Source organism: Apus apus, chromosome 17 (genome assembly GCF_020740795.1).
Source record: "Apus apus isolate bApuApu2 chromosome 17, bApuApu2.pri.cur, whole genome shotgun sequence".
NCBI lineage: Eukaryota > Metazoa > Chordata > Aves > Apodiformes > Apodidae > Apus > Apus apus.
In genome coordinates, this window is record NC_067298.1 from 431907 (window position 1) to 457174 (window position 25268).

A 25268-nucleotide genomic window follows, 5' to 3' on the forward strand; every position below is an offset into this window, starting at 1 on the left:
GAGCAATGGGGCCTTGAGATGGAAAGGATGAAAGCCCAAGGGGATGAGAAGGCAACTAGAGGATGGGAAGAGAGAGCTGCTCCATCCCCAGTCCCTTCCACCCCACTGTGGATGCAGGATCCATTCTGAATTGCATGGGTGATATTTAGCAGTTTCTGTCACTTACTTCAGTCCCCCCAGGCCTTGGATCTCACTTATGGACAGCAGGTCACTGCCACCTTCCCTCCCATAGAGGTGGAGCCCAGCCTGGCCTCAGCAGAAGCAAGGTCAGCATGAGCAACCCACGTCCCTGGATGCCATCAGGAACCCCAACCAGGTAGACCTGGGGTCGGTGGCAACAGCAAAGCCTGTGTCACTCGCCAAAGGCAGGACTGGGATGCACCTTGGGAAAGATCTTACGGTATCAACAAGATCTAACACCCTTATTAATACAGCCACATCCCAACCCCAGCTGCTGCTCAGCAGCCAAGAAGGAGAACCCATGGGGGGACCAGCACCCACAGGCAGCTCATTTTGATCCATGCAGGATCCCCCCAATTACAGCAGCATTCCCTCCTCTAGCAGAGACATCAGCCACAGTTTGCAGATAAAAGCTATTGCATTCTTGGCAAATACTGACAGCAGCTTGTTCTCAGTTAATATTTACCCTCCTCTCAATAAAAAGCTTTTGCTTCAGCCTCACAGCAGGTCACAGAGCCCGTGCAACAAGCATATAAGGTCCTGGCCAGCTCTTCATCAGAGGACACATTTCTGCTGCTCTTGGCTCCAGTTGTGGGGAGTGGCCATGGTGAGGGCTGCAAGGGGCTCCCCAGCCCCAGCAGGCCAACACCTTCCACATGGCAGGGGTGGGGGAATCTCATAGGCTTGTAGGAGGGGACAAGCTTTTGGATGAAAGTCCCCAGCTCAGGCTCTGGTGACAGCACAGAAGCAGGAGGTAGTAAACCCCCCGATCCCTGGGCCTTTCCCAGTGATCTGTAAAACACAGCCCCAACCTGTGTCACAGAAAGAAATGACCAGGCAGGAGCTGGGAAAGTCCATGGCTGCAGCAGCGTGGGACAAGCATCCCCATGTCTGTGCTAGCCCTGCAGCTCTAAGCTGGAGGCTGGACACAGCACAATCAGACCTTGCCTAGTGGCCATTCATACCAGTAGAGCCTTGAGCCAGTAAATCTGCCAGTCCCATGCCAATGCTGCAGAGGGGTTTGGGTTTTGTTAATATTTTCGCTTCTTTGAAAGCCCCTTTCATCCCACCCGCACCTACAAGCTCCCATCTCTGTTGGACATGGCTGCTGTGTGGAGATCCTGCGTTCCACATCCCCATCAGGGCTCTCCAAAGCAGCTGCCTGGCTTGAGGACAGGGGGAGACATTCCCAGCTTCAGCCACAGCCCACATAGAGAATCACAGAATCATTCTGGTTGGAAAACACCTTTAAAATAGAGTTTAACCATAACCTAACTCTACCAACCATTAACCTGAGTCTACCAAGTCCAGTGCTAAGCCATGTCCCTCAGCACCACATCTGTGTGTCTTTTAAACACCTCCAGGGATGGTGATTTAACCAGCTCCCTGGGCAGCCTGTGCCAGTGTTTAATAACCCTCTCAGTGCAGAAGTCTCTTCTACTATCCAGTCTAAACCTCCCCTGGCACAACTTGGGCCCATTTTCTCTTGTACTGTCCCCAGCTGAGGCCTCCCAAGCCCCTCTCAGAGACACTCTCCCTGTCATGGCCCTGCACAGGATTAAACAAGGGCTGAAATCTGCATCATGTGATAAGAGTTCTCCATAAGGCACCAAAAGACCAGGAGATTAGGAGAAAGGGCCTTTTAGAAATAATTGGAAGAGCTGCTCCATTGGGAACAACAGGACATCTACAAGGAGTCCTTAATTAAGAGGAACACTGCTGCTGCTGCTGCTAGATGTGCCCAGAGCCGTATCACAAGGTAGTGTCTCAGCTGTAAAGAAAGAGCCAGGGAGTCCCTCAGCCCTATGGAAATCTCCACGCAAGTGCAGGCTCAAAGGCTCCAGCCACCCTGATGCTGACTAATGGACCCACTGTTATCACCCAAGTTACACTTTTGTGCATCTCAAACTGAGCATCTCAAACAAAGCTCCAGCCTGGGCAGGAGCAGCACTGCTTTGCCATGAAAAAGATCCCCGAGACTGGAAGACAGCCAGGAAATAGCTACATGTTTTTCTAATCCACACTGGTCCAGAGCTGAGAATCCCTGGGATGCTCCCATCAGCTTGCACACTAGGCAACCACCCTGCCCTGCTCCTCCAGAGAAATCTGGTCCCACCCTGCGCTAGACCACCAGGGAAAATCATTCAGAGGATGTAGGGCAGAGGTCCTCACCTCCTGGAAAACCTGAGGTTTGGGATGCACAAGGTAGACGTGGACACAGTAAATGAGAGAGCAACACCAGATGGGTGTCATGGAGAAACATGGGGTGGTCACAGCAGAGGGAATTTTGGGGGCAGCAGCACTTGCAGCACACAAAAAGCCCAGAGCAGGTTGGAAGCCCTTACCAGGAGCTCTGAGCTCGTCACTGATGAAGGTGAGCAGCTCACGGAAGATGTCACAGTAGGGCACAGGCCAGGTCAGGAAGCTGTGGTATATGCTGGCAGCCTTCAGGAGCAAGTCAGAGCCTGGTGGGAAATGGGGAGCCTGCAGGAGACAGGGAGACCAGGAATGAAAGGGAGCAAGGACACAGGCCTCCAGAGCTGCGTGAAAACTCAAGGGCTTAGGCTGGAAGTGGGAAGTGGATCAGAGAAGAGGTTCACCCCATGACACCCCATCCTCTCCTGAAGGGCCAAAGGATCCCCAGGGGGCACAGCCCTGAGAAAACTTCATCTGCTCCACACTTCCCAACCTCCTGGCTGCGGCTCACATGCCAGAGCCTGGATATACATTTAACAACTGCAGATCCATACAGATGAATCATGTTGTAGCCTGTGCTTCTGCAAAATCTGGCAGCAATTATTTCCTTGGGATAATGATGCATTGTTGTAACAACAACAACAACAATAATAATAATAACAATAACAACAACAACAATAACAATAATAACAATAACAATAATAAAGTATTTCCTGTGAAGGCTCAGCTCCTTCTTTCATTAGTGTTGCCTGTATGTTTTGCACAAGATTAATTAAAAAAAATTGCCTCCTCTGCACAGAGACATTGTCCATCTCCCTTTCTTATTAGCCCATCTTTAAATGCAAAGATTAAAACCACTGAAGTTTGTTTTTTTTTCCTCTCAGCTTATGCAATGGTTGCCTGGTCTTGATCCCTGTAGATTGGTACTGGATCTTTCTTTGAGATGAACTGATCAAAGCAGACCACGATGGTGCAGATGAAAGCCACCCCAATTTTGGTGAGTGTTCACAGGTCCAGGGGGTCCCAGACCTTGTGCCTCCCCAGGGCTGGGATCTTGCTACATGCAGCAGCCTCAGGACTTACATACAGGACCGCATAGTAGAAGAGGAGAGCCAGGGGCATCACAAGATCATAGTCACACTTCTCCTGCACCTGTAGGAAACAGCCCAAGGGCAGAAGGATGAGTTGGACCGCTCACCATCAGCGTGACCTGAAAGCATCCTTGGAAGTGCTGGGAGACTCCCCAGTAGTGCAGTCAAGCACCCAACCCACACCGTCACATCACCATCCTCAGCAGATTCCTTTGTCTCCAGGAGAAAATAACCCCTAAACCCCCAGTAATCCCCTCTGATGGGACAGGCAGGTCAGCACAGGATGCTGCTCTGCCTTTATCCTCAAGAAACTGGATTTAGCCAAGCTCCTAGCCCTCCAATGCTCCCAATCCTTACAGAGTTGCAGGAAATTCAACAAAATTGGCTCCAAGCAGGCAGTGTGGAGGCGCAAGCAGGCAGCCCAGCCCCTGCAAGCAGCTTACAAAGCTCGGCAGCAGGGTGCAAATCTTGGGGCTTCTGTCCCAGCCCTTGCAAGTGAAGAGCCAGCAGAATTATTTCACCAAGGGACATAGCAATGGCTTAAGGATATGCTTGCAGACCCTGTCTCCCCTTCTTCATGAGCACACCACAAAGTGCAATGAACCCTGATGCAAACCCAGATGTAATAAAATGCTATCTGCAACTAGATCAATCCCAGCCATTAAAAAAAAATAATAATAATAAAATAAAAAGGAAATGGATTAAACAAAATTGTGCCAAACTTAACTGGTATTAGCTCTGCAACCTGGCGGCTAAAGAGCCTTACTTTCCCCAAAAATTAAAGGCAGCATTTAACCCCATCACATGAATCCCAGCACTGAGGCTTTAGGAAATACACCCCCATTTCCTGCTACATCAAGGGATTCCTCCAAGGCTTTCCTGGGCACAGCCTGCTTGACCAATGATCATAGAATGATAGAATCATAGAACTATTCAGGTTGGAAAAGACCCTTGCAATCACCAAGTCCAACCACCATTCCTACTCTACGAAGTTCTCCCCTAAACCCTAAACCATATCTACCAACACCTCATCCAAACGACTTTTGGTGACTCAACCACCTCCCTAGGCACCCTGTTCCAGTGTCTAACCACTCCCTCTGTGAAGAACTTTTTCCTAATATCCAATCTAAACCTGCCCTGTTGCAGCTTGAAGCCCTTCCCTCTTGTTCTGTCGCTAATTACCTGTGAAAAGAGACCAGCACCAGCCTCTCTACAATGTCCTTTCAGGTAGCTGTAGAGAGTGATGAGGTCTCCCCTCAGACTCCTCTTCCTCAAACTAAACATTCCCAGCTCCTTCAAGCATTCTTAATCAGATTTATTCTCTGGGCCCTTCATCAGCTTCCTTGCCCTCCTCTGTCCTCGTTCCAGCACCTTGGTATCTCCCTTGAATTGAGGTGCCCAAAACTGGACACAACACTCCAGGTGTGGCCTCACCAGTGCTGAGCACGGGGACAATCACCTCTCTCCTTCTGCTGGTCACACTATTTCTAATACAGGCCAGGATGCTATTGGCCTTCTTGGCCACCTGGGCACACTGCTGGCTCATATTCAGCTGTTATCAATTAGAACCCCTAGGTCCTTTTCTGCCAGACACTTTCCAGCCACACTTCCCCAAGCCTGGAGCATTGCCTGGGGTTGTTGTGGCCCAAGTGCAAGGACACTTGGCCTTGTTGAAGCCCAGACCATTAACATTAGCCCAGTGATCTAATCTGTCCAAGTATCTCTGTAGAGCCTCCCTATCCTCATGCAGATCAACACTCCTGCCTAGTTGATGCCTCGAGCTTCTCTGGCACATAATGGGGCTGTGTCAGGGCCTCACGATTCCCACTGCTGTGTCACCTCCTGCTGTGCCTGACCCTCCTGCCACACACTGCAAGCCCTGCCTGTGGTCCTGTGTCCCAGTTCCACTCTTGCCCTGGAAGGAAGCCTGGAAGAGCCACAGCAAAGTTTCCAGCAAAAACAACAGGAAACCTTCAATTTGCTCTCATTTGGACTAGCAGCTCCCAGGTTACACTGAGGGAAGGTCTGGGGAAGGCTGGCTCCAGCCACACAGCCTTACAAGCTGGTGCCCAGCAGCACTTCAGGAAATCCAAGCCCTTCACAGTGGATCAGCGGTGCTGCCTGAAGAGCAGGTATTGGAGCTGGGTTTTCCCCTCGCATTTCCTGTGTGCTGAAATCCAGCAGGACATTCAGGACTGCCCCCTGCAGTGCCCCAGAGCTGCCCACCCAGCATCACTAACCCAGAGCTCCAGAATCACAGAATCATCACAGTTGGAAAAGACCTCTAAGATCACAGAGTCCAACTGTCCACCTGAGAGGAGGAAAAAAAAACAACAACCAAACAAGAAGAAACCCAAACCCAAGCAACCAACAACACAACCACACCCATCATTCCCACTAGAGCATGTCCTGAAGTGCCACGTCTACACAATTTTTTAATACCTCCAGGGATGGTGACTCCACCACCTCCCTGGGCAACCCACTTCAGTGCCTGACCACTTTTTAAATATATAAATTCTTATTAATATCCAGTCTAAGCCTCTCCTGGTGTAACTTCAGGCCATTTCCTCTAGTCCTGTCATTTACCTGGGAGAAGAGACCAACGCCTCCCTCACTAGTTGTAGAGAGCAATGAGGTCTCCCCTCAGACTCCTCTTCTCCAAACTAAACAATCCCAGTCATGGCCTGTAAGGTTGTGTATCACTTTACACAACCCAAAATCACCTGGCCAGGCTCTGCAAAACTCCACTTCAGGCAAATCCTGGAGCTGACAGCATCTCAAAGCCTGCAGCCCCCCCTGCAGCCCCCTGACTCACCTCTTTGGCCTTGCTGAGAATCTTCTCCACGAGGATGAGGTAGTTGCTTGGGTCTCGGCTCACCAGCTCCTGCAAGCTCCAGCAGTTCAGGCACAGCCCGGCTGCGGGGACACAGAGCCACTGTCACCCACAGCCCCCACCCAGGAGGTCACAGGAGAGACAGACAGTGGGAAGGGATCAAGGTGAAATTGTCTGTCACCTGTGTCAGATAATGGCAGAGGAAAAAATCTTGTGCCCTGGTTCTGGACAGATCTGATCTCACCTAATGGTGCTTATCTCCGTGGCAGCACTTGCCAGCCGAGCACGTTCACACTCTCACCCAGGCAGCCCAGCACACTCTGCTGGGGTGGATGCCAGTTCCCCAGGGAGTATGGGCAGCTGCCAGGTGCCTGCTGCAGGGGCCAGAGGGAAGTGCAGGGCATGGGTGGATGCCCACCTTCAGTCTGCCTGAGCACAGAAAACCCACCAGTGCAACCCCCAGCCCTGCCACACCAGGCTCTAATGCCCCAGCTGCACTATCCCAACCATCAACTCCCTCAAATGCTGCAACACCCACCTCCCTGCCAGGCACGCATCCAGCATCCTCAGGTGCCTCACCCCCTGAGGGGAGAGGCTGCAACCCCTCAACCAGCTTCCCTGTCACATAAGCACCACAGCAGTCAGACCTCACAGCAGCACCATTGTTAAACCTGCCCAGCATTTATTCCATCTCTTATCACCTCCAAATTTTCATTCAGTGTATTTAAGCCCCACCAGGAGATGACCCAGATACTGAGAGAGCTGCTGTGCAAAGGGTTGAAGGGTCCTTCACCTTGGTGGACTGAAACTCCTCCAGCCTCCATCCCCAGACATCTGCCTCTTGCTGGTGGACCCAACTGGTGACAATGGCCCAAGGTGTTTCCTGAGGCCATCGCTTTTATTGGTGACCAGGGCCACCTCCCAGATGGTCTTAGAGGAAATAATCTGTACAAAGGCTGCTGAATACCTCCATTCATCCCGGCCCACGTCCTGGGGGAGAAGGCTGTGCCCTCCAGATCTGCAGATCAAGAAGGGTGCAGAACCTTCCCCTTTCTCCCAGGGACCCGGGCACTGCACACAGCCCCACGCAGAAAAGTTTTGGGGAAATTTCAAGCAAAAAGCGTAGCAAATATCTGAGGAGGGTCCATGTCTGCATCTCCTCCAGCCCACATTTCAGGGATTTTGTTCTCCAGGAATGCAGCCCATGGCTCAGTTCAGGGGGTCCTGGCACTCCCAAGCTCAGTCCAAAAGCAAACCCAAGAGAAAGAGAGCATGTCTTACTGCAAGGAAGTGGAGCTAATGATCAGAGAGGAAAAATACATATGAATCCAGCTGGTCTTCATTCACAGGGTCTATCAAGTGGCACAGAAACACAGCAAACACCAGCTCAAGTGTGGTGGCTGTTGCATTTGGAGCTAATAAGGAAGAAAGAATCCTGTGAGCTGGTCAGGGGACAGTGGTATTCATAGAAACAGAGAATCATCAAGGTTGGAAAAGACCTCTCAGATCATCCAGTCCAACTGTCAACTCAACACCACCATATACATATCCCAAAGTGCCACATCCACACATTTTTTTAACACCTCCAGGGATGGTGATTCCAACACTTCCCTGGGCAGCTTGTTCCAATTCATCACAAATCAACAGGTCACATCGTCCATCCCTCAAGTATCATTCCCAGCTGCAAAGGTTACAAATCCATCAAACATACAGACATGTAAATGCCATAAACTAGATGTTAAACAAGATTAATTTAAACCAGGGAAGCGGTCTGCCGTGGCCCAGCTGGGAGAAGGCCAATGCCAACTCAAGCAAAACAGGTTCCAAAAACAGCTTTCACTTGTCCCCACCACAGAGAAGAACTCACCAGGACACATAACAGTTCTATGGCTTTATGCCTCCCTTTTAGCTGAACAAAAAAGGGCAGGAGCCTTCCCCCCTGGGAAATGTCCCCACTCTCATGCAACTTTTCACTTTCAAGGAGTCAGCGTTTTCTAGCAGAGAAAGATCCTGCTGTAAAGTTTCCGAGGAGCTCAGATGCACTCGCTGTTAATCCCAGTTGCAATTTTTAATTTGTCCCCAGTACTCCCAGCACCCTGCTGGGTTTGCTGACACCCAGAGCCACCCGAGGTTGGGATGTTTTGTCAGTGAGGGCACAGGCGCCGTGACCCGGGAACTCGGCAATGCTCCGGTTCTCCTGTGAGCTGCTTCCATGAGCCAGCACAATGGCCCAGAGCCAGGGCTCTGCCCAGGAGGGTTCCAGCAGGTTGCTCAAATACATCAACACTGGCCCAGAGCACCACAATCTCCAGGGAAAGCCCCAGCACCTGCCAGATAGTCAAGAAAGCAACAGTAGTGGTCAGAGCTGCCAGGGGGCTTGCCAGCCTCAGCAAGAAGCAACTGAGGCTCCCATGGTGACTTGAATAAGCCAACCTGCTCAGGCCAAGTCCTGGGCTCAAATGCCACAGGCAGCATGACTTGCAGATTATGGGAGGGATTCCCCCCCCCACTCCATTCTGGCAACACCTCCCTGCAGTGCTGGGTCCAGTTCGGGATCCCCCAACGTAATGACATGGAGCTCCTAGAGTGAGTCCAGAGGAGGCCATGGAGGTGATCCAAATCGTGCCACCGTATCAGGTCAGGCCAAAAATGGCACGGACAACTCAGGAGCAGTATTTTATACCAAGCTGGAGCAGCACAGAGCATGGACTTCAAACTGGATTTGCTTCCCTGTGCCCAGATTTGTTCAAAACCAGCAGCACCAGACCATGCACTCTCCCTGTCCTGGCGTTGGTGAGGGTAGGACACGCATCAAGGGCATAGAAAAAGTTTGAGCTGGGCCTTCTCCTGGACTTTGCATTTCCTCTTTGATTCCCAAAAGGAGTATTTCTCACTATGAGAAGCAAGGGAAGCCCCAGATGTGTGGGGCAGCACAGAGGTGCCCTGGAATGCCCCTCCAGGCACCCCCAGGGATTGCTCCTTGCCACCACTGCAAGCAGGGACTGTGCTCCCAGTCACTGCCTCTCCAGCAAGTTGTGCGAGTGCTGGGAAGTCCTGCATTGGTGGGGAAACACTTCACCTCTCTCAGCTAAGCCTGTAACATGGCAGAGTTTGCAAATCTCAGACAGGTGCCCCTGGGCTGAGGGAAGCAGTTAGTAAAATCGCACACACAAACCACTCAACACCTTGCAGGAGAGTCGTCCACAGTGGAGCTTCAGGGCAATTCCCAGCTCTGGAGGTGTCAAGATCAGCTTTTAAAGATGCACCTTGTGCAGGAAGTGCAAACCAGGACTTCCCCTTCCAGCCCCTAAATCCTATGAATCCTCATGCATCCTCTGGTGCACAAGAGGCAACAGAGACCTCCCAGCAGGGCAGTGGGAAGACCCATGGGGAAAAAACTGCTTAATGCACCCTGCCCTGGTACTCATCCATCCAGTCTTGCTCAACTAAACCAGCTCTATTTATTTCCTCCTTATACATGGAGAATGAGTAAGATTTATCCACCAGAAACACAGCTCATGCTCTGGATCCAATTGCTATCCAGGGGCCAGGTGGCAGTGGCCCTGGGGGTGGCTTCGGAAGGAGGAGGCTTTGCCATTTCTTTTCTGAGAAGTGCACTGAGATGCCCTCCTCCCAGAGCAGCTCTTCCTGATTGCAAGGGCTGACATTTCCCCTCCGCCCTCCTTCACAGGGACAACTGTCAAGTCAGAAACAGGAAAAAAAGAAATAAAGCAGAAATCCTGCATAGTCAAGCTGCCTTTGCCCACAACTATCAGGTTGGGCATCAGCTCCTGGTGCCATCAGAAGTGGCATGGTTGGAGGGGTGGCCAGGAAGACCAGGGCAGGGATAATCCCCCTGTGCTGGGCACTGGCGAAGCTGCACCTCAAATCCTGGGGTCAGTTTTGGGCCCCTCACAACAAGAAGGATGTGGAGGGGCTGGAGCATGTTCAGAGAAGGGCAACAGAGCTGGGAAAGGGGCTGGAGCACAAGTCTGAGCAGGAGCAGCTGAGGGAACTGGGGGTGTTGAGCCTGAAGAAAAGGAGGCTGAGGGGAGACCTGCTGGCTCTGCAGCTGCCTGAGAGGAGGTTAGAGCCAGGGGGGTCGGTGTCTTCTCCCAGGGTAAAAGTGATAGAACAAAAAGAAATGGCTTCAAGTTGCTCCATTTGTCCCCTGAAAGGGTTGTCAGGCCCTGGCCCAGGCTGCCCAGGGCAGTGGTGGAGTCCTCATCCTTGGAGGGATTTCAAAGCCATGTAGATGTGGTGCTGAGAGACATGGGTCAGTGGTGGCCTTGGCAGTGCTGGGTTCACAGTTGGACTTGATGTTCTTAAAGGTCTTTTCCAACCAAAACAATTCAATGATTCTATGATTCTAGAAGCAGATGTCTCCATTTCCTCTCTCCGCCAGACCTGTTCCCACTACTTCCACTATACCCTCACCAGAATAAGGTAGATTTCTCTAGGGGACTGCCCAAAGGAAGGGCCAACTCACAGCAGTTTCTAAGCAGTGGAGGGTTGGAGATACCCAAAGCCCCAGCAACAGCAAAATCCCTGCAGTCACAGCATCTCCTTGGGACACAACCTGTGCTGCACAGAAGCTCAACCTGCAGCTCCTGTTTCCAAACAGCTACTCAGAGCTTCTGGAGCAGGGCATAGAAGCACTTCCCAGGGCTGGAGCCACCTCAAGCACTTCCATCCAGCCTGGGTGGTGATATCTGCAAAAGAACCCACCACAGGCCTGGAGAAATCAGTCAAAAGGTTAAAATGTGCAAGATTTAGAAATAAGCTCACCTTAAGTCTGCACTTACAGCTGGAAGTATTTCAGACACTCACTACTTGGTGACTAAGCTAGAGGACCCCCACACCAGACTCCTGTTCATTCCCCATGAGGGCATTTAGATAACTCCAACTGACCAGGATCTTAAGCTTCCCTTCATTAGAGCTGAGCACACCAACTCCCTGGATGCCACGTACGACATTTCATTGTATGCTTCTCTCCTTCTTCAGCTCACCAGTGATCTTTATCCATCCTCCCTTCCCAACATCCCTCATCCTCACTGGCTCACATGCAGTCCCATAGTAAAAACACAGCAGCTCTTTTCCAGTCCTGAGCCCTTCCATGCACTGGGCTGCTGTACAGCCTCTCCAGCAGCTCCCCATCCACCATGTTCTGCCAGCCCTTCTCACACCCTTGACTCCCCAGGACAACAAACCCAGCCCAAGCAGCAGCCAGACCACAGCACAGCACTCTCCTTCACCAAATGCTCCCCATTTCACTGCTCATCAGAAAGAAATAAAAAGAAATTTTTCTTTCAGTATGACTATTATTTCTCCACCAACACGGAGAAAGGCTCTGCTCTGAAGTGGGTCTCCACAAGGAAAAGGTCGTCTTCTCTAATACAGTTTTGTGAGAGGCAGAGACAAATAACTTTAATTTGGTTCCTCCAACCGATGCTACAGTTCAGGAAAGATTTTCTATTTAGACCCCAGAGACAACCATGGGCTCATCCAGGCTATAAATCCATGGCAGCCAAAGCCCTCACACTTCTTCTCTTTGCTGACTTCACAAACCTCAGCTATTCAGTCACTTCTGCAGGAGGAAAACAATGCATCAGAAACGATTACTCACCCACTCTGGAGTAACCTCCTGTAAAATTATATTGTAAAAATAAAACATTAAATACTTTTAAAAATAACAAAATTCTAGCAAGGTCTCAACCCAAAAGCTGCTATGTGGGGCATATTATTTTGCTGCATAAACGGTTAAAAGGAGTGGAAAGCAAATAAACTGGGAAAGAAAAGTGATATAAGATGTTAAAAACAAGGAAGGAGAAGGCTGCTGTGCAGTTAAGATGGTGGGATTCAGTGACTGCATGAGGAAAGGAGCCCTGCCATAAGTAACAGCCTGGGGCTGACACAGGACAGCAATAACTAAACTGTTGCTTGTAACACGGGGAAGGCAGAAGAAGGTAAAAATGCTACTGCTCTGTTTTTGACAAGAAATAGGACACTCTGCTGAGGGGTGTAGATGTATCTGTGCATTATATATATGATTTTCCTAAATTATATATAAGCAATATATGGGGGTATATTGAGGGTGGTGAGACCCTGGCCCAGGTTGCCCAGGGAAGCTGTGGCTGCCCCATCCCTGGAAGTGTTGAAGGGCAGGTTGGATGGGGCTTGGAGCAGCCTGGGCTGGTGGGAGGTGTCCCTGCCCATGGCAGGGGTTGGAGCTAGATGGCTTTAAGGTCCAACACAAACCAGTCTGGAATTCTATGAATCATTAAATACTTCCTGCTCCAATGGCAATGGGGTAGGATGTGAATCAGCAGCTCTTCAAAGCAAAGACGTTAAAAGTCAGCAGGGCTAGACAGCCCACGCAGAAGAGCAGTGGAGGCTCTGGGCAAGCAGCTCTGCCTTGAGGCTGGCCAGGAATGCCCTTGGAGCAGGGGCACAGCAGAGCTGATCACGTCCTGTCCACCCACAGCTGCAGAAACAGGCTTTGCCCGTCACACTGAACATTTTTGGAAACAGTACAAATAGTTTTGATGAAAGGGAACTTTCTGATGTGTAAAATGCCCAAGATTCTCCCAGGAATGCCAGGTTATTCTGCCAAACCCCACAAAACCCACATGAAGAGGGCTGAAAGCCATCAGGCAGGCAGACAGGGAAAATCATTAGAAACAAGGAATGATTGGGCAGCCCAGCTGCTGCCAGCTGAGCCACCACTACCCGCCCCTACAGTCTTGTCTTTGCTAATGAGCTGGAAAAATTGTGAAGTTATTATTTTAAAGGCTACCCCAACACTAACACCAGTGCTGAGGGGCTGGGATTAGAGCAGGGCAGTTTGTGAGTGACATGGGAATTGATTAATCCTAATGACAGGAAGAGGTGAGCTGTGCAGAGCACAATGCGATGGACTTCTTTGGACACGCGCTGTCGCGCTGCCAATGCCAGGTTGCGCTTCCAGGAACCGGGAATGTAGGTCACGCTTCAGGGCCCATTTCCCAGAAGGTGGGGAGACCAAAAGGATGCAAGATTGAGGGTGACGCTACAGCACAGGGAGCTAGCATCTCTTGGGTGGGTGAGAGGAAATGGGCACAACCAGAGGGATTGTTCCAGTGTTTGGCAGTAGGTTGGATACTGTTTGTGTCTCTCTCTTGCAGGTCATGGAAAAGGGGGTTGAAAGAAGAACGGCACAGACAACAGGAAATCTGGATTTGACAACCTCCCAAATTAATTTAACTCCTTTGATCCACAGGAGGGCTTGTGAGTGATTTAAGTGCAGCCTACAAGCGTAAGTGTGAGGGAGAGAGGTCAAAATCACCTTAAAAAATTACTGCTCCTCGTTGCTGCTCTGCCCTTACCATTGCCATCCCAAATCCCTTTGCAGGCCTCTTAACATGGGTCACATCTTTATGGCCACCATGGTATCTGCTCTAGATTTAAACACAGCCAATAACAGTATCTCCACACTTCTTCTGACAATGCTGCAGAGATTAAGCCCATAGGTTTTGAGGACTAAAAGCATGAAGGCAACTCAGGGCTGGCTGATCACACAAAGGACTCTTTCCTCATGGTGAATGAAGACTCCTCCTCTCTCCAGCTCATGCATGGACAACTGGCAAGACTCACATCTTCTCTGCTGACCATTACGTATGTAAGACGTAACACGACTTGTTCAGTGCCTTCATACATCTCCCTGCTGCACCAAGAGGCTCAGGAAGATGGACTGGGTTGGATCCCACCTCTAACTTTGAACATTGAAAGGGAGAAAAGGCCACCAAGACTTCAGTAGCACCAGCAGCTCTCTCTTCCCCAGGTGCCCAGGTAGGTTAGCAGATTATGCAGAGACAGAAGAACAAGCTCCCGATTAAAAGGTCACCTACCAGCCCATCTGCTGGAGACAGCATCCCTGCTAAGTCCGTGTAGACATCTTTCTAGTGCATGGTAGATCCTGTCCTCTGTGCATGTGGTGTGCTGCATTTTAATTCATCTCCTACTGAGAGAGAAGGAATAAAATTAGTGTGCTGGCCCTTAGTTAAGTGCAAACAAGAGAGCACTGCAACACTTCTCCCACCACACAGACAAGATGCTCCTGGTAAAACACTGCCCCATTTCTGCCTCCTGTCACCCTTTCCAACCCCAAAGCCACGCATACACCCCACTGCCAGCTGCCGTCTTCCCCTCTGCTCCCCCAACCCTTCCCAATCATAGTAAAGAAAAGGTGGTGCACACATCCAGAACCCCCCCACAAGAGACTGTGGGGCCAAGCACTCTGCCCCTAACCTACTGCCACCACATCTGCTTTCTCACAGCTTCCTTCTGTGGGACAGATCAGGTCTGGTAGCCTTAGCTTTGTCAAGAAGATTACAGCTGCAGCACCTTGCAACAGGGTTGGTGGGACCCATACAACAGCCCTGGGAGAAACAGGCTGAGAGAGATCTCAAAAGATCATCTGGTCCAGCCTGGGAAAAGAGAGGACAAAGCCCAAGCTCCTACTCATGCGTCAGGCGTGAATAGTCTTTGACAGCCCAGGTGTCCACCGGTGATGTTCACAAACCCACTCCTGAGTGCCAGGAAGGCCTCAGCACTGTCACCTTGCAGCCACACAGTCAACACGAAGAAAATATTCACACGTCCTCATGGCAATGCAGAAAAATACAGAGGGGACATCAGCCCCAACATTCGAGAACATTGCGAAACAGTGGATTGCGTTCCTGGCTGCAACCGTGTCCCCAGGCAGCTCTGTGCACCTCACCCTCCACTACAGCCCAGGGTGCACACCCAAACCTTGGGCCATATGACTGTGCTGGGGGGAGGAAGATTTTATCCCACTCAATTCATATGTCCCATGTCTGGAATGCCATGGAAATAAGAGCAACCTGCCCAGAAGGTTTACTTCTCAGAACTAACCCGACCATGAGTAATCAAGTAAGTGCCCAGGCAGAGATTTCCTCCTCCCCTGCAGTGCCAGTTCCAGCATCCAGAGGAACCCTGGGGTGGGCACCTCCCCTCTGCCAACACACAGAGAAGGGCTCATCCCACAGACACTTTGCCTTTTGGTTGGAGGCAACACAAATAAAGAAAAATAATTCAGGAGGAAGAAATAAAACCTGCCAAGACTACAAAACACACTGGCCTTAATTTAATCCCACACAGCATGTTCTTCTGCCTATGCCACACACTCTTGCAGTTCCCAACACTACCCCAAAATTATCAATTCTTTGCTTATTTGGTCAGCCTTTGACACTCAGGAATCAATGGTGGCTGTGGCCATCACAGCTCCTCACCTCCACCCTGGCAGGAGTGAAAGCCGCTGTGGTTCCACCATTGGTGCCCTCAGCATGGCCACCCCCACCCACTCCTGGCAATTACCCCAAAAGGGCTCAGTAAAGCCATCCTCAGCTGCTGAGGCTCCCCAGGAGCCAAGGGAGCAGCAAGGCCACTTGGTCCTTCCTATGCTGGAGAGAAGCCACGAATGGCTCCTAACAAGTGAAAGCAAACATATGATGAGGAACCACTGACCTGTTGAATGCAAGCTCTCTACTTCAACCTGAGGAGGCTCACGGGCTCCTATTTCTTGTGTCCTGCCACAGCCTGCTACCATGGTCTTCACCAAAAGTTTTATCCATCCCCAGTGCGTGCCCAAAGGACACCTGAGGAACACTCCACTGTGGTGCCCAAGGCTGACTGAGAGGGGAACCTGCACCTCAGCACCTTTGTCATGACTTGTGGTAAGAGAGAAGCAGTGACTAAGAGCTCAGCATGACTCATAAGCACCCTTTACATCAATCAGCTCACAGGAATACACCTGCCCCCACAGCAGCTTGGTTTAGAGCTCAGCTTGGTCCTCGAAGGGGAACAGTGCTTCTCAACACATGCTCTGGGTGAGCCCTGCTCCAGCCCAGCCATCCCTTCACAATGCCCCTCCAATCCCAACACAGAACAGGCAGGGAAATTAAAAACAAAGTCTGACAAAGATATTACTGTAACTTTCAAACCACAAAATACAGTCTTTGCTTTTGTTTGTTTTTTTTTTTTTTTTTCCTGGTGGACTGTGGGCCACACATGAATCTAAACCTCTTCTCCCCAGGCACTGCTTATGGAAGCATCTTTCATGGGAGAGGGCTCATCTTGCTCACCACAACTGGGCAGAAACTTCTCAAACTCTCCTACTGCTTATTCTCCAAACTCTCCCTTCCTTCCCACCCACACTGAGCAAAATGACAAGGCAGGGGGCAGCTCTGGAGGAGATAATCAGCTTCCCAAGCAGCTCTGTTAAACATCTCAAGAGCACTAAGAAAAACAAGTGTTGAGGTCAAAGTTTTTAATTGATGCTTCCAATGGTTTATTGACGGGTTTTGATCGAGTTTGTGAGAAAAAAAATTTCCTGTCCCTTCATCCTCTCCCTCCAGCTGGACTCCCAGTAGCAGAGCTGCTAAACCTGCTTTGGCAGGAAAGGGAGGTGAGGGGTGTTGGGAGGGGGGAAGGGCTGGAGCAGGCGCTGTGCAGTTGACTGCCCGAGATCACAACACAGCAGGGGCCCTTTGGGGACACCCTTGTCACTACGACTGGTTCCTGCTCTACACATTCACAAGCAGAGCAACCTGTTCCAGAACATGTGGGTTTCTCCACCTTCTCCTCAGGTGTCACTAATATTTTCAAGGGAGCACAACCAGCACCCAGAGAAGAGAGAAGGGTTTTGATGGACCAATGGAGACACAACAACAGGGAGGATAATGACACACCTTCAACATTGGATTGTCACAGATTTGCAGACACCAGCTCTGAAGGCAGTCACACAGAATCACAGGATTGTCACAGTTGGAAAAGACCTCTAAGATCACAGAGTTGGACAGTCAGTGCAACAGGGCACCCACACATCTGTTCAGCCTCCATGTAAAGCATCTAGAGATATTGCTCCTAGGAGGCAGGAATGGAGAGGACACCACAGCAGTTATGAGTATCAGCTTTGGACCAAGGACATTGTGTACAACTGCCCCTCCTGGCCTGCCCAGGCCCAGCCAGAGCTGAGCAAAGCAAGCAGACAGGCTTTACCCACCATGCATCAGAACCAGCCCTGAAAATTCCAGCTACGGCACTTCAAGCCCTGGATGTTCTCTGAGATTGATTTCCCTTCTCCAGTAATGTTGCACCTTAAAAGCAGCCTCCAAACACCATGCAAACCACACAGTCACCTCTGAAGAGGCAGAGAAGCTGATGTTTGCAAAAGTCAAGCAATTTTTCTGCTGTCCCACAGCTTCCTGGGAGCAGAAGGCCAATCTCCAGCTCTCAAGGTACACTCCTTACCCTCCATGCCATCCTCCTGCCCACCTGCAGAATCAGCACACTCAGAAAGGACTGGACTTCTTGCAAGAAGACAGCTAGATCTCACCTAGTCCTCATTGCCTCAGGCCACTCCAGTCCGTACACGACCATTACGACATCGACCATGTGTCCCAAGAAACACCTTATTGTGTCTCTCCTAATGCAGGACGAGTGGCCACCATCAGCAGGGTGCATCTGCAGCCAGCCCCAATGGAGGCAGCCAGAGGAACTGACAGAGACTGAGAGGGGAACCAGGAACCACAATCATGCTGATCCAGCTGGCAAACAGTCGCAGGAGGAGGCAGGCAGAGGGCAGGGCTTGTCCTCATTCCTGGCACATCACACCAGTAACATCACGGCTCTCTCAGCCATAGTGGTGACAACATTTAAGCCCTTTGGTTTTCAGAATCCCATGTTCCGAGGGAAACCAATTTGACACAAGGTTTTGCCTTGTTTCGAAAACAGCCCTGAAGAGAAGGACTTGGGGTGATGGTTGACAAAAGGCCCAGAAAACAACCAAGTCCTGGGCTGCATCAAAAGAAGCATGACCAGCAGGTCAAGGGAGGCGACTCTCCCCCTCTGCCTTGCTCTGGTGAAACCTCCTTGCAGGGCTGAGTCCAGTTCTGGAGCCCCCAACATAAGGACATGGAGCTCCTAGAGTGAGTCCAGAGAAGGACCATGGAGATGATCCAAAGGGCTGGAGCAGCTCTGCTCTGGAGCCAGGCTGGGAGAGTTGGGGTGCTCAGCTTGGAGAAGAGGAGGCTCCAGGGAGACCTTAGAGCACCTTCCAGTGCCTGAAGGGGCTCCGGGAAAGCTGGGGAGGGGCTTGGGACAAGGGACAGGGAGTGAGAGAACAAGGCAGATGATATTAAGACTAGAAGATGGGAGATTTAGATGAGATCTTTGGAAGAAATTCTTCACTGTGAGGCTGGTGAGACACTGGCCCAGGTTGCCAAGAGAAGCTGTGGCTGCCCCATCCCTGAAAGTGTTCAAGGGCAGGTTGGATGGGGCAGTGGGAGGTGTCCCTGCTTATGGCAGGGAGGTTGGGACAAGATGATCTTTTAGTTCCATTCAAATCCAAACCAGTCTGATTAGCAACACCATGGGGCGAAGTTGAACCTACCCCCTCAGACAGCCCGATTGTCCAAAAGGCACCTGATTACTTTCTAATGAGAAAAAAAATAACAATTAAAGTGAGTGAGAAAAGTCCCAGCATGGCAAAGCTTGGCTTGTAAAGTATCAGAGTAATTGTGAAATTGTCCCAGCACCTGTCACAGATGCAAGATCTTTGAAGAATTTCCAGCTGAGATGGCTTAATTAGAAGCCTCCATTTATCTCTGTCACAGTCAAAAAGATGGGCAGATAAACTACAGTTTTCCTGTTAACTAACATCAAACAGGAAAATATTTAACCCTTGGTGGAAAGCAGGAGTTTACTGGTCATTTTTTTTAGATTTTCACTTCTTGTCCTGCCTCAAGGTGCAATGTTTGCTAAAATCCTGAACTTTTCAAAGAATGTGAAAAACAACAACAACAAAAAACATTTTCCTGCTAGGCTGTGAAGCCCAAAGCTACAGAAAACCCGTAGGGTGTCACAGCTCCATGTCAGGGGCTTTCCACTCAGCTGGGACAGCCTGTGGTTCCCCCACACTTGCTTTTCTCTGCCCTTTCATGGCTTTTTTCCTGCTCAGCATCAGAGCAAAGGAGAACATCTGAACTCCTTCATGGCCAGGACCCTACTGCAGAGTGTGCCCCTGCACAAAGCAGTCAAGTCAAGGAGAAGGCTGAGGCCATTAGCAGTTCCCACACTGTTGGGACAAGGCACATGCGAAGATGAATTGGGGGTCAAACGGTCTTGTCTACATGGAGAAGAACTTTTCTTATATTAAGGTCCACATGAGCCCTATCTCCAATACAAAAGCACTTTTTTCATCTGCTTCCACAGTGGTGGACCCAAGACACTACCAATAGATGGCAACAGAGGGAAAGAACTCAAAAATCAAGTCCAAAATTGGTGTTTGTAAATAAAGTACTGAAGAGAACTGGACCACCCCTCCCATGACACCAGTCACCTCTCATCCACTGTGCAGAACAAATCTCCACCCCAGAACTTTCCAGCATGATGCCCAGGGGGGCACCACTCCAGTCAGCATCTCTCCCTGTTCTAATCCACTCCCCTTAACAGAGAAAACCCAGGCAGCAATGTAATAACCTGATATTCCCCTTTCCATGGGAGCAAATCCCAGCAGTATCTCCTCAGGATGCCCACAGGCAGGAAAGGACCTGGCTGAAAGTCTTCTACTTTCCCAGGGGGTGCTGCTCCACCCATACCAGAGGAAGCCTCTGGGTACCTTCCCAGCAGGATAACACCCTTTCCTGCCTGGATTGTTCTGAGGCTGCTGTCTGAGCATCCCGGGCAGGAAAGGAAAAACAGGGCCCTGCTGCCCAGGTTTGCTGCAGTCACAACGGGTGGAGGATTACAGAAGTGTTCAAAGGCAAGCTGGATGGGGCTTGGAGCAACCTGGTCTAGTGGAAGGTGTCCCTGCCCATGGCAGGGAATTGGAACTGGATGATCTTTATGATCCTTTCCAATTCAACTCAGTCTGGGATTCTGTGATTCTCTTTTATGAGGGACTTGAATACTTTTGAGTCTAGAGAAGAGAAGACTGAGGGAGGATCTCATCAATGCTTATAGATGCTTAAAGGGTGGGTGTCAGGAGGATGGGGCCAGTATTTTTTCAGTGGTGCCCAGTGGCAGGACAAGAGGTAAGAGGCACAAACTTGAACATAGGAAGTTCCATCTAACCATGAGAAGGATCTTCTTTACTGTGAGGGTGACAGAGCACTGGAACAGGCTGCCCAGGGAGGTTGTGGAGACTCTATCTCTGGAGAGATTCAAAATCCATCTGGATGCCATCCTGTGCACCCTGCTCTAGGTGAACCTGCTCTGGCAGGGGACTGGAGTAGGTGATCTCCAGAGGTCCCTTCCACCCCTGACCACTCTGCGATTCCTTGCCTGCCTCGCAGAGGTGCCCACTCGCAGTTTAGTATGGGAAGGTGGCTCAGCATTTGGCTTGCTGCTGTGGTAGGCACTGGGCAGAGAAGGGCAAGAAGTCCAGGAGCTTGGGCTGATACTGCAATAGAAGAAAGAACAATTCATTGGGAATTAAAGCAAATGGATTCTAACCAGAGGTTTTTTCAGGGCAAGATGATCCAAGTACCCTAGCAAGGTCACCAACTTCTTCAAGCTACCCCTGTTTTCTGCCTCCTCCATTTCATCCTCGAGATGGGCAGTGGGAAGCACAAGAGCTTCAGGAGATGCAGCAGGGGAGCTGGATATGTGGCTGTGCCGTGCAGTAGAGCAAGTGCACCTGTGGTACCTGTTCCTCCAATCAAAGCGTCTGCTTTTCTTAGATTACAGAAGAAATCTTGGGTTTAACTAACCTTAGCTTGCAAGATTTTACTGCCTCCTCTGCACCCCATCCAGGAGCCAAAGATAGAAACTCAGAGCAGAGAGAGGGAACAGCTGGAGGAAGTCTTTGTAGAAACTGGGGCAACGAGGGGAGGAACTACCATTTTGAAGATGTAAAATTCAGCCTTCGTGTGTTTACTACCCAAGTAGTGCTCTGCAAAGAGCAGGGAGATGAAAGTGATAAGGTGTTTGTTCAAACCACACGAAGGACGTGTATCAGAAGATCCAAGAGGCAACTGGTTTGACGAACATCCTTTCAGCGTGCTTGCAAAGAGGCACATACCATCCCAACAACCCAGCCCTGTGTGACTTCCTCATAGGGCTATGGGTTCCTGGATGAAAGTTGCTCTTTCCCCAAGCCACAGCAATGACCATGAGTGACCTTTGCTCCTTGGACTGCAAAACCTCACCCCAAGGAGGCTCCACGCCCAGAAGCAACAGAGAAACAGGCAGCAGAGGAGCAACACAGAGAATCAGCTCCAGAAACCATTCGGGCAAAATATAGCCCATGCCCTCAGTGTATCCTGGCCATGGAAGAACCAACCAAAACCAACCACCAATGACACCACAGAGGACAAACACAAGAGAAATCCACCTAGGTGCCAGCACCCACATCTCTGCAAGTTCAGCGGTACAGCTACTCAGCCCCCCATGCTGTGTGGGCTTGCTGAGATCTTCACCACTACAGCTGCCAGGTAGTTGTATGGGCTTGAGAACACAGGATAGGACTGAAAAAATCTGTCATTAGGTCTGATTTCTGGAGAAGTCAGTCAGTGACTGGGCACCCTGTGGAACTGCCCCCTTTACTTGTCTATAAAGTGAGCAGCCAACTGACTTGGAACAAAACAGATTAGAAACATGAACCACAGCAATAACCCCATAGTGCTGTCTGCTGTACTCACACATAGCCAGTTACAACCAACAGGCAACTAAAAACAGGAAAAATATGTTATCCCCCTCTGTTATCTTCCTCCTTCTTCTGGGGTGCAGAGGGAGGAAAGAACCCCAAAATTAAGCAACTTCACAGAATCACAGAATCCTAGGGGTTGGAAGGGACCTCGAAAGATCATCTAGTCCAACCCCCCTGCCAGAGCAGGGTCACCCAGGGCACATCACACAGGAACTTGTCGAGGCAGGTTTTGAACGTCCCCAGCGAAGGAGACTCCACGACCTCTCTGGGCAGCCTGTCCCAAGGCTCTGTCACTCTCACAGTAAAGAAGTTCTTCCTGATATTCACATGGAACCTCCTATGCTCCAGTTTGCATCCATTGCCCCTTGTCCTATCACTGGTAATCACTGAAAAAAAGCTTGGCTCCATCACCCTGACACTCGCCCTTTACATATTTGTAAACATTGATGAGGTCCCCCCTCAGTCTCCTTTTCTCCAAACTAAAGAGACCCAGCTCCCTCAGCCTCTCCTCATAAGGGAGATGTTCCACTCCCTTCATCATCTTTGTGGCTCTGCGCTGGACTCTTTCAAGCAGTTCCCTGTCCTTCTTGAACTGAGGGGCCCAGAACTGGACACAATACTCCAGATGTGGCCTCACCAATGCAGAATAGAGGGGCAGGAGAACCTCTCTTGACCGACTAACCACACCCTTTCCAATGCACCCCAGGAGGCCATTGGCCTTCTTGGCCACAAGGACACATTGCTGGCTCATGGTCATCCTCCTGTCCACCAGGACCCCCAGGTCCCTTTCTCCTACACTGCCCTCCAGCAGGTCAGCCCCCAACCTGTACTGGTACCTGGGGTTGTTCTTCCCCAGACACAAGACTCTGCACTTGTCCTTGTTGAATTTCTTCAAGTTTCTCCCTGCCCAACTATCCAGCCTGTCTAGGTCACCCAAGACAAAGGAGAATCTGAAATAAAAAGCTGTGATTTCATGCTGTGTACACCAGCTCAGCTCAATCACCTCATCTCATCCAGTTTGACAGTGGGCACAGGAGAGGCATAAGGGCACATGGCCATCCCATTCATGGCCTGCTCCAAGACAGGACATGAAGACCTCCTTGATGGGTCTCTGAGCAAGCCACGTCCAGAGCAGAATTTAGGGAGTAAACAAACAACATGGACTGTTGGGAAGGGGCAGCAGGACAGGATTACCCAGCAGGGGGCTGGAAAGGCAGGTAAGGGGCAAAAAAATGCAACTGGGGCCAATGCTGTGAATATTTGCTGCCATCAGAGTCCTAATGAATGAACCAAGAAGCAGCGCAGACTCTGGGGTTTGGTGCTGAGGATCCACAACACAAGCCTCCAGGAAGCAACACATGCCAAGAAGAAGTTATTCAGGCAGAAAGGTGCTGAGTGACACACTGATGATAAAGACATCAAGACCAAGGTGTTATTTCAGAAGAACTAAAAGGTTGATTGGACATAGTGTTGAAGAGGCAATATAGGAAAGCATTTGGCTTCCTGGACACGCAGGAAGTGTGGTGGTCCAATGATTGCATCAGTCTAAAACTAGCACCAGGAATGAGTGGTCCTGCCCATCACTGGCAAATTCCACATTTGAGATGTCCAGCTACAAGTATCATAGAATCGTAGCATCATAGGAGTTGGAAGGGACCTCTGAAGATCATCCAGCCCAACCCCCCTGCTGCAGCAGGAACATCTGGGGAAAATCACATGGGAACATGTCGAGATGGGTCTTGCAAGTCTCCAGAGAAGGAGACTCCACAACCTCTCAGGGCAGCCTGTCCCAGGGCTCTGTCACTCTCACAGGCAAGAAGTTTCTCCTCATGTTGAGGTGGAACTTCCTGTGTTGTCACTTGGTGCCGTTTCCTCCTGTCCTGTCACTGGCACCACTGAACAGAGACTGGCCCATTCTTGACACCCACCCTGCAGGTATTTACAGACATTAATAAGGTCCCCTCTCAGTCTTCTCTCCAGACTGAACAGCCCTAGGTCTCTCAGCCTCTCCTTGTGTGAGACGTTCCAGTCCCTTCACCAACCTCATAGCCTCTGTCAGATTCTTCCCAGTATATCCCTGCCCCCCTTGAACCAGGGAGCCCAGAACTGGAAGCATCTCTGCTGGGAAGGATGGGATGATCTGCTGGAAGATCCCGCCAGCAACTGATGCAACCTGTCTCTTGAACTGCTCTGGAAGGAAGATATTCACAACAATTAGCCCCCTATTCTGGAACAGCTGCAGAAATACACATAGGAAGTCTTAATGTATTAGGTGAACAACAAGCTCAAGAGAGGTTTTGACGGTGATTTCAAAGGGGAAGATAAAACTCATGGCACAAGAAGAAAACCTGCTTCTGGAATAACAGCAGAGAGGTACCAGCCTGGCAGCTCCCTTGAGATACAAGTTTTCAGAGCACAGCACCACTAAGGGACTTGAGTTCACCCCAAGCAGAAGGGCAATGTTGGTGTCTTGCTGAACTGCAAAGCCTCATTTACACCAGAAAACGTGAGAACTGGAAAGCTTACTAAGAGCAGAGATCACTCCTTGTTCTCACCATGTCTGAGAACTGGGCTAAATGAGAGACTCCCACCACAGAGCAGGGAAAGCACCTAGTGTGCAATAGCAGTTTCGGAGTCCTCTTAATATCAAACAGCACCTATAGAAGGTTAACACAAAAGGGGCAGAGCAGCACCCAGGTTTCACGTCCAGACTTGCTACCTGCTTCCCTCAGGGTGCCTGGCAGGCAGTTCCATGGTGGGCACAGCAGGTCTGGTGGGGGTGGTGGCCACAGGGTTCTTGGGGGAATTGCAGGAAGGGGGGCTCAGCCCAGACAAATAAATGAAAACGTGAGATGTGATTCATCTCACCAAACTGCCAACAGCAGAATGCAGACACCTCTTTGTGAACTACATACCTGGGGCTGCTCAGCTTCTGCTAAGGGCATCTAAGATGGCCACCTATGTCCTGCCAGGACATGCCTGTCCCTCTCCACTAAATGTAAAATTATTAGCTCCAGGACAGTGTCCCAGCTCTGGCTACACAGAGCTGGACTGGATGAGGCCAGCCATGGACATAGATCATAGAATCACCACATGGTTAGGGCTGGAAGGCCCCTGAAAGATCATCTAATTCCAACCCCCTGAATGGGCACAGACCCCTCCCACTAGACCAGGTTGCTCCAAGCCCCATCCACCCTAGCCTTGAACACCTCCATCAAGTGGAGCCAAGTCCAAATTAATTCAAGATACCATCACATAG

At 50.4% G+C, this 25268-nt stretch overlaps 1 protein-coding gene across 1 annotated transcript in view; it reads right to left on the reverse strand.

The window, feature by feature from the left end:
• Positions 1 to 25268, reverse strand: part of PIK3R5 (phosphoinositide-3-kinase regulatory subunit 5) — a 48887-nt gene that overhangs the window by 14641 nt on the left and 8978 nt on the right. Inside the window, exons 2-5 of the mRNA XM_051635187.1 lie at positions 14187 to 14296; positions 6283 to 6383; positions 3460 to 3528; positions 2526 to 2664 (exon numbers count right to left, since the gene is read on the reverse strand). Coding sequence (XP_051491147.1) covers positions 2526 to 2664; positions 3460 to 3528; positions 6283 to 6383; positions 14187 to 14283 — 406 coding nt within the window. The 5' untranslated portion in view covers positions 14284 to 14296. The remainder of the gene's footprint in view (positions 1 to 2525; positions 2665 to 3459; positions 3529 to 6282; positions 6384 to 14186; positions 14297 to 25268) is intronic.